This window comes from Pseudomicrostroma glucosiphilum (assembly GCF_003144135.1).
Source record: "Pseudomicrostroma glucosiphilum strain MCA 4718 unplaced genomic scaffold BCV69scaffold_16, whole genome shotgun sequence".
NCBI classification, from domain to species: Eukaryota; Fungi; Basidiomycota; class Exobasidiomycetes; order Microstromatales; family Microstromataceae; genus Microstroma; species Microstroma glucosiphilum.
Genome location: NW_020289928.1, coordinates 200,116 through 213,145, shown reverse-complemented (window position 1 = coordinate 213,145; position 13,030 = coordinate 200,116). Strand labels below are relative to the sequence as shown.

At 55.9% G+C, this 13,030-nt stretch overlaps 5 protein-coding genes across 5 annotated transcripts; 3 read left to right on the top strand and 2 right to left on the bottom strand.

Moving 5' to 3' along the window:
- Positions 1-512: 512 nt before the first annotated feature.
- Positions 513-3,821, top strand: BCV69DRAFT_301237 (hypothetical protein; the record flags this gene model as incomplete). Its single annotated transcript, XM_025494542.1, has 4 exons — positions 513-2,099; positions 2,186-2,442; positions 2,540-2,657; positions 2,748-3,821. The coding sequence occupies 4 exons, from the start codon at positions 513-515 to the stop codon at positions 3,819-3,821; spliced, it is 3,036 nt and encodes a 1,011-aa protein (XP_025345599.1).
- Positions 3,778-5,832, bottom strand: BCV69DRAFT_285068 (WD40 repeat-like protein). The gene is made up of 5 exons (XM_025493261.1): positions 5,462-5,832; positions 4,946-5,379; positions 4,530-4,867; positions 4,323-4,408; positions 3,778-4,212 (listed from the first exon to the last, which is right to left on the bottom strand). The coding sequence occupies exons 1-5, from the start codon at positions 5,742-5,744 to the stop codon at positions 4,160-4,162; spliced, it is 1,194 nt and encodes a 397-aa protein (XP_025345598.1). The 5' UTR covers positions 5,745-5,832; the 3' UTR covers positions 3,778-4,159.
- A 115-nt stretch (positions 5,833-5,947) lies between these two features.
- On the top strand, positions 5,948-9,883 carry BCV69DRAFT_285066 (hypothetical protein). The gene is made up of 2 exons (XM_025493260.1): positions 5,948-9,457; positions 9,614-9,883. The coding sequence occupies exons 1-2, from the start codon at positions 6,030-6,032 to the stop codon at positions 9,804-9,806; spliced, it is 3,621 nt and encodes a 1,206-aa protein (XP_025345597.1). The 5' UTR covers positions 5,948-6,029; the 3' UTR covers positions 9,807-9,883.
- On the bottom strand, positions 9,879-10,563 carry BCV69DRAFT_73482 (hypothetical protein). Its single transcript, XM_025495490.1, has 3 exons — positions 10,324-10,563; positions 10,036-10,223; positions 9,879-9,941 (listed from the first exon to the last, which is right to left on the bottom strand). The coding sequence occupies exons 1-2, from the start codon at positions 10,436-10,438 to the stop codon at positions 10,093-10,095; spliced, it is 246 nt and encodes an 81-aa protein (XP_025345596.1). The 5' UTR covers positions 10,439-10,563; the 3' UTR covers positions 9,879-9,941; positions 10,036-10,092.
- Positions 10,564-10,744: 181 nt separating this feature from the next.
- Positions 10,745-12,942, top strand: BCV69DRAFT_285062 (hypothetical protein). The gene is made up of 2 exons (XM_025493259.1): positions 10,745-12,681; positions 12,814-12,942. The coding sequence occupies exon 1, from the start codon at positions 10,867-10,869 to the stop codon at positions 12,502-12,504; it is 1,638 nt and encodes a 545-aa protein (XP_025345595.1). The 5' UTR covers positions 10,745-10,866; the 3' UTR covers positions 12,505-12,681; positions 12,814-12,942.
- Positions 12,943-13,030: the final 88 nt, after the last annotated feature.

Below are 13,030 nucleotides of genomic sequence, written 5' to 3'. Positions count from 1 at the left end.
CTTGCCATTGCTGCACCTCGGCGAGCAGGACCATCTGACCAGCATCTTCATAAGGTCAAAACGACGCGACGTGGGGCAGGAAGTCATGTTCCAACCTAGAATCAGCAATGGAAGTGTCGTGGTTACCTACTGCGAAGTGGCAAGTATCTACGGCGACTGAATGGCTCTCGACACGGAGGATCTGGTCTGTTGCTCCTTGCTGCCCTAAGCCAGTCTCCTTTGCTACGACGCCGGTGATCCCTTGCTCTCAGCTCTGGTCCCTGAGATGCCGCGAGTGGTTTGCTCTACGGACAAAGGGTAAGGTTGATCGAAGGACGAGGGAGTGCGGCTGTTGAATGCCTTTGCTTGGCTGCAAACAAGGACGCATCACTCCATCTATCGTCAGTCCGCGCCATGTCCCACAACATCACAGCGGTCAGCCGTCGCGAGCAATGCGCAGTTCCTCGTTCCCCTTGACTCTGCTCCTCCCTAGCATCGCACAACTCCCTTCCTTCCATCCCAGGCCATCCACCATGACACCCCCTTCCTACTTCCCGCCGCCGCCCATGTCGCCGTGGAGATATGCAATCAGCACCCTCGGTCCCCTCGACGAGGGCGTCGTCGCTGATGGAAGCTCCTCCCCCTTGTTCCACAGCGCCCCCGCCTCCTTGTCGCCCTTTTCCACAGCCCATCACTTCTACAGCACTCAGCACCCCTTTGCTACTTCCATGATGATGCAGGGCAACGCCAATGCGACGCTTTCACCGCAATCAGTCCCTCCCTTCGACAACCTCATCAACTCTATGAGCGCACTCCAGATCCAAGACGACAGTCTAGCCCTCGAAGAAGCACCTCCTCGTCAAGCCGCCTGCACCACTCCTTCGGGACCTTACCATTTGGACATACCCACTCGAACAAGGCGATGGGGAGCACGTTACGTTGACACTGCCACTCAGACAGACGACTCTTCTTCGACTACGACTGGTATCCTTGAAGGTCCGCATTCAGCTAGTGTTGCTGACTCTGCTCAGGTCAAACTTCCATCTCCTCCTCCTCCAATTGCAGACCTCATCTGCCTCGACAGTGACGACAGAGACGTGCAGGAGTGCTCTACTTCTACCATGCCTCCGTCACCCCCGGCTTCTGTACCAGTACAAGCATCTAACAAGATCGAAAATGACAGCAAACATGCCCACCGAGACGCTCTGAGCAACTCACAAGGCGATCCCAAGCCCGTCGTCGACGCTCACATCGTAGACCTCCGGCATCACTTCAAGTTCGAGGCAGTCGAGGCAGCTCCGCAACAAATTCCGATCCCAGAAAGTGTCACTCAAGAGCGAGCAGTCATCGCGGACGTCCCCACATCTTACCTCTCTGCTATCAAGTCTGACATTTTTGCAAGTGGTGACTGTATCTCAGCAAAGCTAGCGTATACAGGAGGGGCGCGACAGCCAATGCCTGCAGGACGAACACCGCAGCAGATACAGCTCACTGACTCGCCGAAGCAGGTCACCTCAAGTGACAGCCAGAAAGGTGCTGCAACATCGGCTCAGAGTACAGAACATAGCCATGATATCAAACGCGAAGACTCAGAAATTGAGATCAAGAGAACCAACGTCCTCACGGCTATATCTATTGCAGAAGCATTCGCATCAAACGCAGCTCGCGCGAAAGCTCACCTACGCCCTCAGATCCTCGAGCTTGGGTCTGTGCACAGCGCAGATTCCTCTCAGAGTTCGTCGTCATCAGCTTCAGGCGACGTTGCCGACCTCACCAAGCAGCGATTGCCTGCTCATTCTTCGTCGCCACCACCACCTCCTCCTCCTAAGGATATGGACATTTCTCCTGAGGGTACGCTGCACTCAGCATCCTCGAGCGTGGAGGTCATCGTAATGGCACAACCAGTTGCCGATCACCTTTCGACCACTCATTCTGCAACGCCAGAACGCAAAGAGGTAGCTAAGATCCTGGTTGACGTACCCAAAGCATCTTACAACGCCAAAGAAGAAAAGAGGCATCCCGCTTCGCCTGTTGCTGAACCGGCAAAGATGTCACAGCGAGTGCCGCTTCAAGCTTGGCCAATGCTACTCGTAAGACCGTTGTCCAAAAGCGAAGACCAGGTGAGTATCGCGGATGGGGCTGGCTCTCGACATCAGGGCCGTAATAAGCGCTGACGCTCTACCTGCTCACTCCTTGCTGTCCCCAGCGTCTCGAGGCGATAGAGCACCTGCTTTCTGCACTCACAATGACGGCACCGAACGAGAGTCGGTATGAGTTTTCTTGTCAGATGAGAACCATCGTACGGCTAGCCGCAGCCTTCGACGTTCACCCTTGCGATTTTGGTGTCAAAGGAGAGGAAGCAGCGCCTCTCACGCTTGGTGACGTCAAGATCTCGACGACTGGAAATGATGGAGAGAGCACAGAGACGATGCACCTGGAGGTCGATTGCTCGAGGGTGAAGACGTAAGTAGACCCAGCATGCGTGACCTATGGGACAGAAGGGGGCTTACAGGTATGCCCACGTTTTATTTGCCTTGCCGCTCAATCATCTCGTTGACAGCGCTACTGCCAACAAGTGGGTATACCAGTCGCAATCGGGTACGACAAGCATGAGCGACGTTGTCACGGATCTCGTTCAGTCTTTGGCCTGGAGAAGAGCCATCGATGTTGTCGGTAAGGTGAGCATGAGCAGCAAATTGTCCGTGCCATGAGGCCGACGCAAACTAATACACATTGCTCTTCCCTTCGTCCACATTTGGTTCGCGTAGGCAGACGATGACATCGCTGAGCTTACCAAGCTAGCACCTCTCAGCGGCGCAACCACCTTGAACGCTCGTGCCCCACCGACATATCAGGGCGAGATTCCGGCTGTGTCTACCAATATTGTTCTTCGTCGAGCTGAGCCCCTCTTCATCAACGAATCACGCTCTTCTCCGGAGATCTTCAACCAAAGTACCAGAATCAAATTCGGCAAGAGGAGCCTTCCTCGACCCTTCGACTTTGGCAGGATTGTCACTCCTGCAACCCAGGAGAGCATCTGGATCGCTCTCCTCTCGGCAGCCAATAGAGCCAGTGTCATCTTGGAAGCAGTCTTCGGCCCAGAGCCTGCCTCCCTGCCGGTCACTGTAAGGATGGGAGATGTAGCTAAGAGGGTACATGAGATGGAGAGCAAGGCGAGGCCTGCTCTAGAGACTCTGTCACAGGGACAGCAGCCGCAACAGCAACAGCAACAGCAACGGCATACATCCAATCAGATGAAAGTGGAGTCTAAGGGCACCAAGTGCCTGTCCGAGACGCAGCAGTCTCCCTCAAAGCAGAAAAAGGCAGCCCAATGCACCTGCAAAGTACACGCCCGCAACCAGCCTTGGCAGCAGAAGGGACGAGCAGCCCAGACCCTTTCAACGAAATCCCAGAAGAAAAAGAAGAAAAAGAAGGAAAGCAAGATTACTGACAGCCAGCCTACGAACTCGAACAAGACGACGGCGTCGAAGCAGCAGCAGCACTCTTCTTCGGACTATGAGACGGCCCCTGAAGAGGAGAAGGCTCGCAAGGCTCGAGTCAAGAAGGAGGGTAAGAGCGGCATGGCTCTGTCTCTGCCTCTGCCTCTGCCTCTGCCTCTGCCTCTGCCTCTGCCTCTGCCTCTGCCTCTGCCTCTGCCTCTGCCTCTGCCCGTAGATGTACGTGCTGCTGTACCTGAACCTGTGGTTCTGCCGAAGGATATCCCTCTGCCTTGCTCTGATGCAGAGCAGGACGAGCATAAGTCGGAGAAGGAGAAGCAGAAACCTTTGATGACTTTACGAGACTTGGAAATGGTCGATTGGCGAGCAGCTCTGCTGGGCTGAAGGTGACAGGCGGCGAATCTTTGCAGGGGAGACAAGTTCCATCAGAACAGCCCATGCGAGCAGTCGAGAAATCCTTGATGGGACGACTCGCCTCTACCCTTCTCACTCTCCCCCCCACACATGTCTTTTCTTTCTCTGAACTGTCCCACTCTTTACTCGAATCGAACATGTGGTGAAATGACAAATTGATTGCGCCTGCCTGAGCGCCGATGACCTATCGATTTGCCATGGTACGGCCAAGAAGCAGCGGCCACGACAGGCGTACCGACGCATTGTGCCCCTCTGGCCCCCTTTTCCCCACCTTGCCCTGGCCCTTGCCCCGACTGCCGCCCAATCGACTATGGCTCAATCTCTCCCAGTAAGAGCTGCCCGTCCGTCGAGCTCGAGACGACTGGATTGCCCGCGAGGGGAAAAAGATGGGTGGATAGAGGTCAGCTTACTCTCTCGCAAGGAGATACCTTGGACTGGCAGCAGCGCGACTGGAGATGAAAGATGACTCACCAATGGGCTCCTTGGGATGGTAGGCGGCGGCGGTACATGTTCCGCGATGGCCTGGTAGCTTGTATAGGATCTTTTCGGACTCGACACTGGTGAGAGGAAATGGCAAAAGGGCAAAACAGTTCCGGGTGGATCAGATTGCCTGCTCTCTCAATCGGCGCAACTGCTCTCGCTCTCGTTCTGCTCTGCTTGGCTTGGCCAGCTACTCACTCCCATACGACGCATGTCCGATCTCCACTTCCCAGAATGATCCTCCTCCCATCTCTGCTCCATCCTCCTTTGATCAACAGCGCATCAGCGCCATTTAAGGCACCACTCAACGTCCTATACAGTCTCTCCTGACTAGCCCGATCTTCTTCATTGACCTCCCCTGCTGCATCGCCATTCGAAGAGGAGATGGCAAAGGGACGTACATCCCAGACTCTGAGGGTCGAGTCTAGGGAGAAGGAGAAGAGGTATGAGCCGGAGGGTGAGAGAGTGAGAGACGTGATTGTGTCTGTGTGAAGATTTAAAGAGTAGAGAATTTGCTTGCGATGCAGGTCGTAGAGCTGGGGAAAGGCAATGTCGGTTAGAGTCAGAGACCGGGGTAATGGCTTTTTGCAGGTAGTAGAAGGCTTGGGACTCACATGGATCTGATTGTCAATACCGCCCACAAAGAGCCCACTGCCATCTTTTGTCCACTCAAGTGCAGTCACTGGGTATCCCACTTTCAATGACTCCAAGGGCTGCTTCTCTTCCGTATTCCAGATACACACGTCTCCATCATCCGATCCACTGGCAAACAGTGTTGCATCCGCTGGGGAAGGAGCAACGCAATTCACAATGCCCTTGTGATGCCTGAATCTCCTCAGCTTGTTATTCGGCGGCGGAGAGAGAGGTGACCAGAGGATGAGGGTTGAGTCTGCTGATCCGGAGAGGAGGAGCGGGAGGGAAGAGGTGGAAGAGGGGAAGCCGTTGATGGTCTTTGTGGACGGAGGAAGGAATGCGAGACATATCACTGCCTTATTGTGAGATTGGAGAGATGTGACGTGGTTGTTCGGAGAGTATGTCTTCCATATCGCTGAAGGATGCGTGGAAGGGGATTGAACTTCAGCCTACCCAGCCACATACAGTCACGAGCCTTTCCCTGTCTGCACACTTACAAATGGACTTGTCGCCTCCAGCAGCTGCAATGTACTCTCCATCCAAGGAGAACTTCACATCGAGTATCTCTCCTTGATGACCTCCATTCAGGCTCAGGATAGGATCCGACAGGCCACTTGTCCTCTTGACGGACCGTACCAGTCCCTTGTCCTTTCCGTCTCGGGAGGAAGTGATGGGTACGAGAGAAGAAGAGGCGGCTGCATCGGACCCATCCTCGTCTTCTACGCGACTGCGCTTCACCAGGGAGGACGAGGCAGCGGGAGGCGGCCGTTTTGTTGCCATGCTATCGAAGCTTGATGAGGGAGGCTGAGGGCTACCTGGGTGTACGTACGTATGGCGTGTTGGGTATTGGCACGCACGGAAGGACGAGAAGATCTGGCTGCAGCGAGGCGACAGCTTCCGTTCCGTCGTGGGGCCTCGGACAGATTTTGAGCGGAAAGGCGGCGACACTGGGATGAGAAGAAGGTCCTCCACTGACGGATTCGCACCTGGAGGGGGAAGACTTGTACAGACACCATCGCCACCAGTGATAGCTCACTGCAGGTCATCTACAACCAGCGGCCCACCATGAGCACTACGTTAGCCCTCACGCTGATGGGCCACGTGGACCATGGCAAGTCATCCTACGCCGACTCCCTCCTCGCCTCCAATGGCCTCATCTCCCAGCGACAGGCGGGCAAGATCCGGTACCTCGACTCTAGGGAGGATGAGCAGGAGCGCGGCATCACGATCGAGTCCAGTGGAATCCGTCTAGGCTTCAAGATGCGGAGAAAGGGAGAAGATGGTCAGCCTGGGCCAGTCCAAGACTGGACGCTCAACCTCATCGATACACCTGGGCACATTGACTTCAGCTCAGAGGTCTCTACTTCCTCCAGGCTCGTAGATGGCTGCCTCATACTCGTTGATGCCCTGGAGGGTGTATGTACGCAGACCATTAATGTGCTCCGGCAAGCTTGGATCGACCGATTGAAGCCCATCCTCGTGCTCAACAAGGTGGACAGGCTGGCGGTAGAAGTGAGAATGACTGCTCACGAAGCAGAGGCGCAGCTGCAAAGAGTCATCGAGCAGGCCAATGCCACCCTCGCAGGCTTCTGGGCAGAAGAGAGGATGCAAGAAGAAGAAAAGGAGAGGGAGGCAGCTGAAGCAAAGGGCGAGGAGTTCACCGCAAAGGTGGAAGTAGACGGAGAAGAGGCAGATGCTGAGCTCTACTTCGACCCTGCCAGAGGCAACGTCATCTTTGCATCTTCCATGTATGGCTTTGCCTTCAGGCTACATTCCTTTTCCCATCTTTATTCGACCAAGCTGGGTCTGCCGGAGGAGAAGTTCAGGACCTTCCTGTGGGGAGACTGGTACTTTGATGCAAAGGGCAAGAGGATGCTCAACCGCAAACAGGCATCAAAGCTGTGGGGCGAAGGCAGGCTTGGGCCTACCGCATGCCAACAGTTCGTCATAGACAATCTATGGAGAGTCTTCGAGAAGACAGTCATTGAGCGCGACCAAGCAGCAATCGAAAAGATCGTATCGACGCTGTCTCTGCCGATCAATGCTCGGGACCTCAAGACCCCTGATTCGCACGCCCTCCTCTCTTCCATCCTCTCCGCATGGCTACCATTGGCCCCTTGTACCTTCTCTACCATCGTGGACCAAATACCACCGCCTCCGGTAGCACAGGGCCGCAGAGTCCCTCGTATCCTAGACCCCACAGGGTCGATATGGAAGACAGACCTGAGTCGCTTCTATGCCGACAAGATAGGGCTTGAGAGACCTCAGGGCAGGAATGCCGTCGAGAAGGATCTTTTCAGTGCTAACAGGAACGAAGAGGCTTGGAGAGTCGGCGTCATCTCCAAGATGTTCGCAGTAGCAAAGGATGACTTGCCTACTGACGCGGGCAAGGCGAATGGCAATGCTAAAGAAGAGGGCGAACAACAACGGGGAGACGTTCGCAATCTGTCCGTCGAGGAGAGGCGGAGGAGAGCTAGGGAGGCTCGAGAGAAGCAGCAAGCTGCCAGGAACGGTGGAGAGACGCTTCAGCAAGACAAAGAAGCCGTGGAACAAGCCTCGACCGGGGGCGCGAAGAAGGATGCAGCGGTAGACTCGGTGACGATGCCAGTCGAGCTTTCGAAGCCTCTGTCAGTGGGCGGGGTTAACGAAGTACCTGCCACCGATTTAGGGACGGCCCCCGCTGTTCCCATCGAGGCAACCTACGAGAGGCCGCCCACAATGGCGGCGCCCGAGCCAGTACAAGCTTCCAAGGTGGAGACTTCTGCTGAAGATGAAGAAAGCAGCGAGGTACTCTTGGCTTTCGTGCGAGTGTACTCCGGCTCCCTCTCAGGATCGACATCAGCTGCAAGCTCGCCATACTTCTTACTTTTGCCCAAGTACAATCCATCTCTGGGGCCCACACACGCTTCCAACACCAAGCACATCAAGCGCATCCATATCCAAAGCCTGTACGTCATCATGGGCAAGGAGCTTGTCAAAGTCGACAAGGTTCAGGCTGGAGAAATTTGCGCTGTACGAGGCTTGGAGGGCGTGGTCGGCAGAATGGGGACGATCGTCGCACTCCCCGAGAGCACGATCATCCCCAACGACGAGTCAAAGCTCATCTCTGATTCTGCTCCGGGCCTTGTCAATTTGACTGGAGGAGCTGGTCTGGCAGCACCCATCGTGCGAGTCGCATTGGAGCCTGACAACCCAGCTGATATGTCCAAGCTGATCGAAGGCTTGCGTCTGCTGAACCAATCGGATCCATGTGTTCAGACACTCGTGCAGGAGACTGGAGAGCACGTCATTGTCACAGCTGGAGAGCTGCACCTAGAACGCTGCCTGAAGGATCTTCGAGAGCGCTTTGCCAAGGTACCCATCTCGGCTAGCAAACCTCTCGTGCCCTTCAGGGAGACGGCGATCCGAGTCGGTGAAATGGCGCAGCCTCGCTTTGGCGAAGAAGGCGAGGCCAGGGGTACGGTCAACGTCAGCGTCGCAAACGGCATCGTTAAGCTGAAGTTGAGAGCCAAGCCTCTGCCTCTAGCAGTCACTGAGCTCCTCGAAGCCAACACTAGCACGATTCGGAGCATGTTGGAGAAGAGGGGAGTTGCAAGAGGAGGTGAGGAAGACACTTCGAGCGATGTCGCGAGCGCCAGTGGCTCCTCCGGCACGGCGAGCAAGACAGTGCCTGCTTCGCAACTCTTTACGACTCTGGCGAGTCTGCTGCACAAGGCTGGCTCTTCAGCGCGAGTCTGGGAACAAGAGTGGAAGGATGAGTCTCTAGTGGACAGGATCTGGAGCTTCGGACCTCGGAGAGTGGGACCCAATCTCCTCTTCGGACCTCAAGAGGGCCTCGCTGCTGGCAGGGGTCTCAAGGCTCGCCTTGCTGCAAAGGTCGGCGCTGGGAGCGGGCTGCCAACTCCAGCGGTAGTACCCAGTACGTCAGATGAAGATACCGCTAGCCTCACATCAGCGCTAGCCAAAGCTTCATTAGAGCAGAATGGCGACGAAGCAGGCGAAGCGACCGCATCCGCTACGAAAAGCCTCTCCTGGTCAGCAAACGACCTGCTCGAATCGCTCGACACTGGTTTCCAGATCGCAACTCTGCAAGGCCCTCTGTGCGCCGAACCAGTCCGCGGACTAGCCTACTTCATCGAGTCTCTGACCGTCGACTCTGCCGCCGCGGTCAAGGCCAATCTGCGTCTGTCTCAGGTGACGGGCTCTCTCATCTCCTCTATACGGGAAGCATGCAGAAATGGGCTGCTGGACTGGTCGCCGAGACTGATGATGGCCATGTACGAGTGCGATATCCAGGCTGCCCCTGATGTGCTCGGCAAAGTTCACGCGGTACTCAACAAGAGGAGAGGAAAGGTCACGAGTGAGGAGATGAGGGATGGAACGACGTACTTCACTATTGGGGCTAGTCTGCCAGTGGTGGAGAGCTTTGGTTTTGCCGACGAGGTGAGGAAGAGGACTAGTGGAGCTGCTAGTCCTCAATTAATCTTCAGAGGGTGAGTACAACGAGGGTGGAGAGGGCCAAGCGGCGCGACTTCACAGGATAGACATGATGCTGATGTCATTGCCTTTTCATTTCTCAATCTTTCTCCTGACCTGCTCTCCGTTTTCCTCCTCTACTACCTCGCTCACCCACCTCGCTCACCCTGCAGCTTCGAGCTCTTCGACCTGGACCCCTTCTGGGTACCTCGCACGGAAGAGGAGCTGGAGGACCTAGGTGAAAAGGGGGAGCGTGAAAATGTGGCCAAGAAGTACATGGATGGAGTGCGACGACGCAAAGGCATGCATGTGGACCAGAGGATGGTCGAGGCGGCGGAGAAGCAGAGGAACTTGAAGAGCAATTGAGCAGATAGGGGAGACGCTATTGCTCATCCGTGTTGCTGCGTTGCTGCTGATACCTAATGCATTTGTAGCACCAATGTTGCACCGGCTTGTCTCGAGGAGGGTATATCTTTCAACGTGTGTCGAGCAAAGGTTGCCCTGATTGGGTACCGGTATGGGATTGGCAGATCAGGGCCCCCCTCAATGACATCGGCCATAGCGCGCTTGGCGCAAAGGCGATGCATGGCGCTGCCTCATTCGAGAATGTGTCTTGAGCTCGAGGGTAGCTTGCGGCGCTCTTGTCGAGGCGTCAGACCCCCGGGATGTGGACAGCCCCCTTAAGGCTTTCAAGAGTGGTGTTGATGGCATACGCCATAATTGCTGTAAAGCCTCCCTTATCCGCCTCTCCTGCCTTTCTCTTCAACTTGTATCCACCCCTTCCTGCCGGCAAATCTGATCCTCTCCCCCTCCATCTTCTCTTCCTGCCTCACATCATCTTGCAGCAGCTCTGAGCTCGTGAGTGGCTTGTTCTTGCCATTGCGGGCCGGGCATGGCAGGAGAGTCGAGGCAGCAACGGTAAGGACTGAACCAAAGAAGGTGGCGAAGAAGATGCTTGAGGTGAGGGTGCGACGCGAGAGGGAGATGGGGCGGATCATGGTGGAGGAGTGTCAAGTAGAGAATGTAGTGAGACGAGACAGCGGTGATCTACACTGCTGCTCTTCTTCGTCACTGATCGTCTACGTACGGGCGAGAATGTTTGGTGGGTGATGCTAGGCCTGTTGTACGCCTGTATCTACTCCTCTATCATTCCCTCGCCTGGCGCTTCCGGATTTCCAACCAGGCTCCGTTCCGATGTGTGGGTGTGGGTGGCCTTGTGCGCGCAGATTTTTCTGGGCGTGGGCGTGGGTGAAGCGGAAGTGAGGCAATGGATTCTTCTGGATTGCAGTCCGGTACATTCGACGTTTCAAATCCGCGATCAGCATCATCGATACCAGTGGCCACTTCATAGACAAGGCCGATTGAGGTGCCTACACATACATATACTCTATACCCTTTCTTCTCGTCGATTGTCGAGTAGAACAGCATGGCTGCGCCACCTCTGCTCATCCGAGCGGCAACGGCCACCACCTCGTCCTCGCTAGCAGCTGCGAATCTGGCCACTCGCTCAGCTGCCGCCGCTGCCGGACCCTCTTCGTTATCACCGCCATTGCAGCGTCAACAATGTTACTCGACATCATCCAATGCCGCTCACGCAAGGCATCCTAGGCGGCCTCGTTCCCTCTCACAATCCGCTTCGACCACCTTCAACCGCTCTTTCTCCTCCACCCCACGCACATCGGCGTCCGTCAAGGACCCTTACGCTGCCCTTGGCGTCAAGAAGTCTTCATCTGCAAAGGAGATCAAGTCGGCCTACTACGACTTGGCCAAGAAGCTCCACCCTGACGTCAATCCAGACAAGTCTGACAAGGCCAAGGAGCGATTCGTAGAAATTCAGCAGGCATATGATATACTCAGCGACGAAAGTAAGAAGCAGAATTTCGACCAGTACGGTAGTCCTGACGGACCTGGCGCTGCCGGCTTTGGAGGTGGAAACCCGTTCGGAGGTGGCTCACCTTTCGGTGGCTTCGGCGGGTTTGGAGGGCAAGCTGGCGCAGGCAACGCCTCGGACATTTTCGACAGCATCTTTGGAGCATTTGGTGGCGGAGGAGGCGGTGGACGAGCTCGAGGCGCAGGCTTTGCCGGAGAGAGCAGGGGTGACGATCTCGAGACGGGCGTCAATATATCCTTTGAGGAAGCTTGCAGAGGAGCTACGCGCAGCATCACCATCAATCCCATTGAGAAGTGCAGCCCTTGCTCGGGCCAGGGTCTCAAGAAGGGGGCCAAAAAGACGACCTGCGGCGTCTGCAACGGTACAGGTACCAGGACATTCGTCATCCAGAGCGGGTTCCAGATGGCATCCACATGTCCTGCCTGTGGCGGAGCCGGCTCATCCATTGCAGCGGGCGATGCCTGTGGCTCTTGCGATGGAGTCGGCAGAGTAAGAGGCAAGAAGACTGTTCAGGTCAAAATTCCACCAGGCGTCGACGATGGCGCCAAGATTCGACTGGAAGGGGCGGGAGATGCACCACTCAGCGGTCCAGGACCCTCCGGCAGTCTCTTTGTGCGTATCAATGTGAGGAAATCGAACATCTGGAGGAGGCAAGGCTCCAATCTTCACTTTGCCGCCAAGGTCCCTCTGCACGTTGCGCTCCTGGGAGGTAAAGTCAGGGTCCCCACATTAGACGGAGACGTCGATGTGCGTGTTCCAGCTGGAACGCAAGTCGGAGACGAGATGCTGCTCAGGGGAAGGGGTGTGCAGAGCTTGATGAGGAGAGGCGAAAAGGGAGACTTGCTCGTGGGATTCGAAGTGGCTATCCCGAGGAGTCTTACCAAGCGGCAGAAGGAGATTCTGCAGATGTATGCCGACGAGGTTGAAGGCAAGACGAGCGCAGCTAGCAAGCCTTCACCAACACCCTCATCGACCGCAACTCCTCCACCTCCTTCGAGCGCGGACGCAGCTTCAAAACAGCAAAGCTCAACCTCGGCAGCAGGAAACGAGACCGCAAGTGGGAGCGCATCTTCATCTGGTACGTCATCATCTTCGGAGGCAGAATCATCGGGTGATACATCGGGAGGCAGCGGACTGTTGGGTGGATTCTGGAAGAAGCTGATGGGAAAGTGAGGAGGTACGAAAGAAGTGCGGGACTAGTTGGTGATCGGCTTTTCCGCCTGTGATGACCCTCGAGAAGTGGGAGGATGCAGCATCGGAGCGGTAGACAGCAATGGACCCTTCCCCACCACCATCATCTACTCGCACTTTCGGCTGCTCGCCTGCTTCTCGAGGTCATCTGAGCATCAGGTGAGGATCACCGGTGATATGAAGGAGAAGAGATTATGCATGGAGCGATGCCGGCTTTGCTTGATACGCTCAATGTGCTTCGGTCAGAGATGCTGACCCGCAACGCCTTCTTCTCCTTCTCGACTTTGATAGCTCCTGAAGCAAAGGAAAACACTCAGTCATCAGCGGCAGACTCGAACAGCAAGGCGGAAGCAGGGAAGGCGAGCGCTTCTGCATCTGGGGCCGCCTCTGCCACTCCAGCCGATGCACAAGCTGAGAGCCAACAGCAGGACAAGAAGGACGAGGGAGGGCGGTCGACAGCGGGTCAGGGTCAGTAGGCTCGCACGAGTGGAGGATAGAAGCATCTTTG

Excerpts from the sequence above, each read along its gene's own strand:
- BCV69DRAFT_285062 (XM_025493259.1), top strand. The coding sequence starts at position 10,867 with ATGGCTGCGCCACCTCTGCTCATCCGAGCGGCAACGGCCACCACCTCG.
- BCV69DRAFT_73482 (XM_025495490.1), bottom strand. The coding sequence starts at position 10,438 with ATGATCCGCCCCATCTCCCTCTCGCGTCGCACCCTCACCTCAAGCATC. Across the intron at positions 10,224-10,323 it reads TCTCCTGCCATGCCCGGCCC|GAAGGGGTGGATACAAGTTG; the intron begins GCAATGGCAAGA and ends ATTTGCCGGCAG.
- BCV69DRAFT_285066 (XM_025493260.1), top strand. The coding sequence starts at position 6,030 with ATGAGCACTACGTTAGCCCTCACGCTGATGGGCCACGTGGACCATGGC. Across the intron at positions 9,458-9,613 it reads CCTCAATTAATCTTCAGAGG|CTTCGAGCTCTTCGACCTGG; the intron begins GTGAGTACAACG and ends CTCACCCTGCAG.
- BCV69DRAFT_285068 (XM_025493261.1), bottom strand. The coding sequence starts at position 5,744 with ATGGCAACAAAACGGCCGCCTCCCGCTGCCTCGTCCTCCCTGGTGAAG. Across the intron at positions 4,868-4,945 it reads GTATTGACAATCAGATCCAT|CTCTACGACCTGCATCGCAA; the intron begins GTGAGTCCCAAG and ends GCCTTTCCCCAG. Across the intron at positions 4,213-4,322 it reads CCATCCCAAGGAGCCCATTG|TCGTCTCGAGCTCGACGGAC; the intron begins GTGAGTCATCTT and ends CGGGCAATCCAG.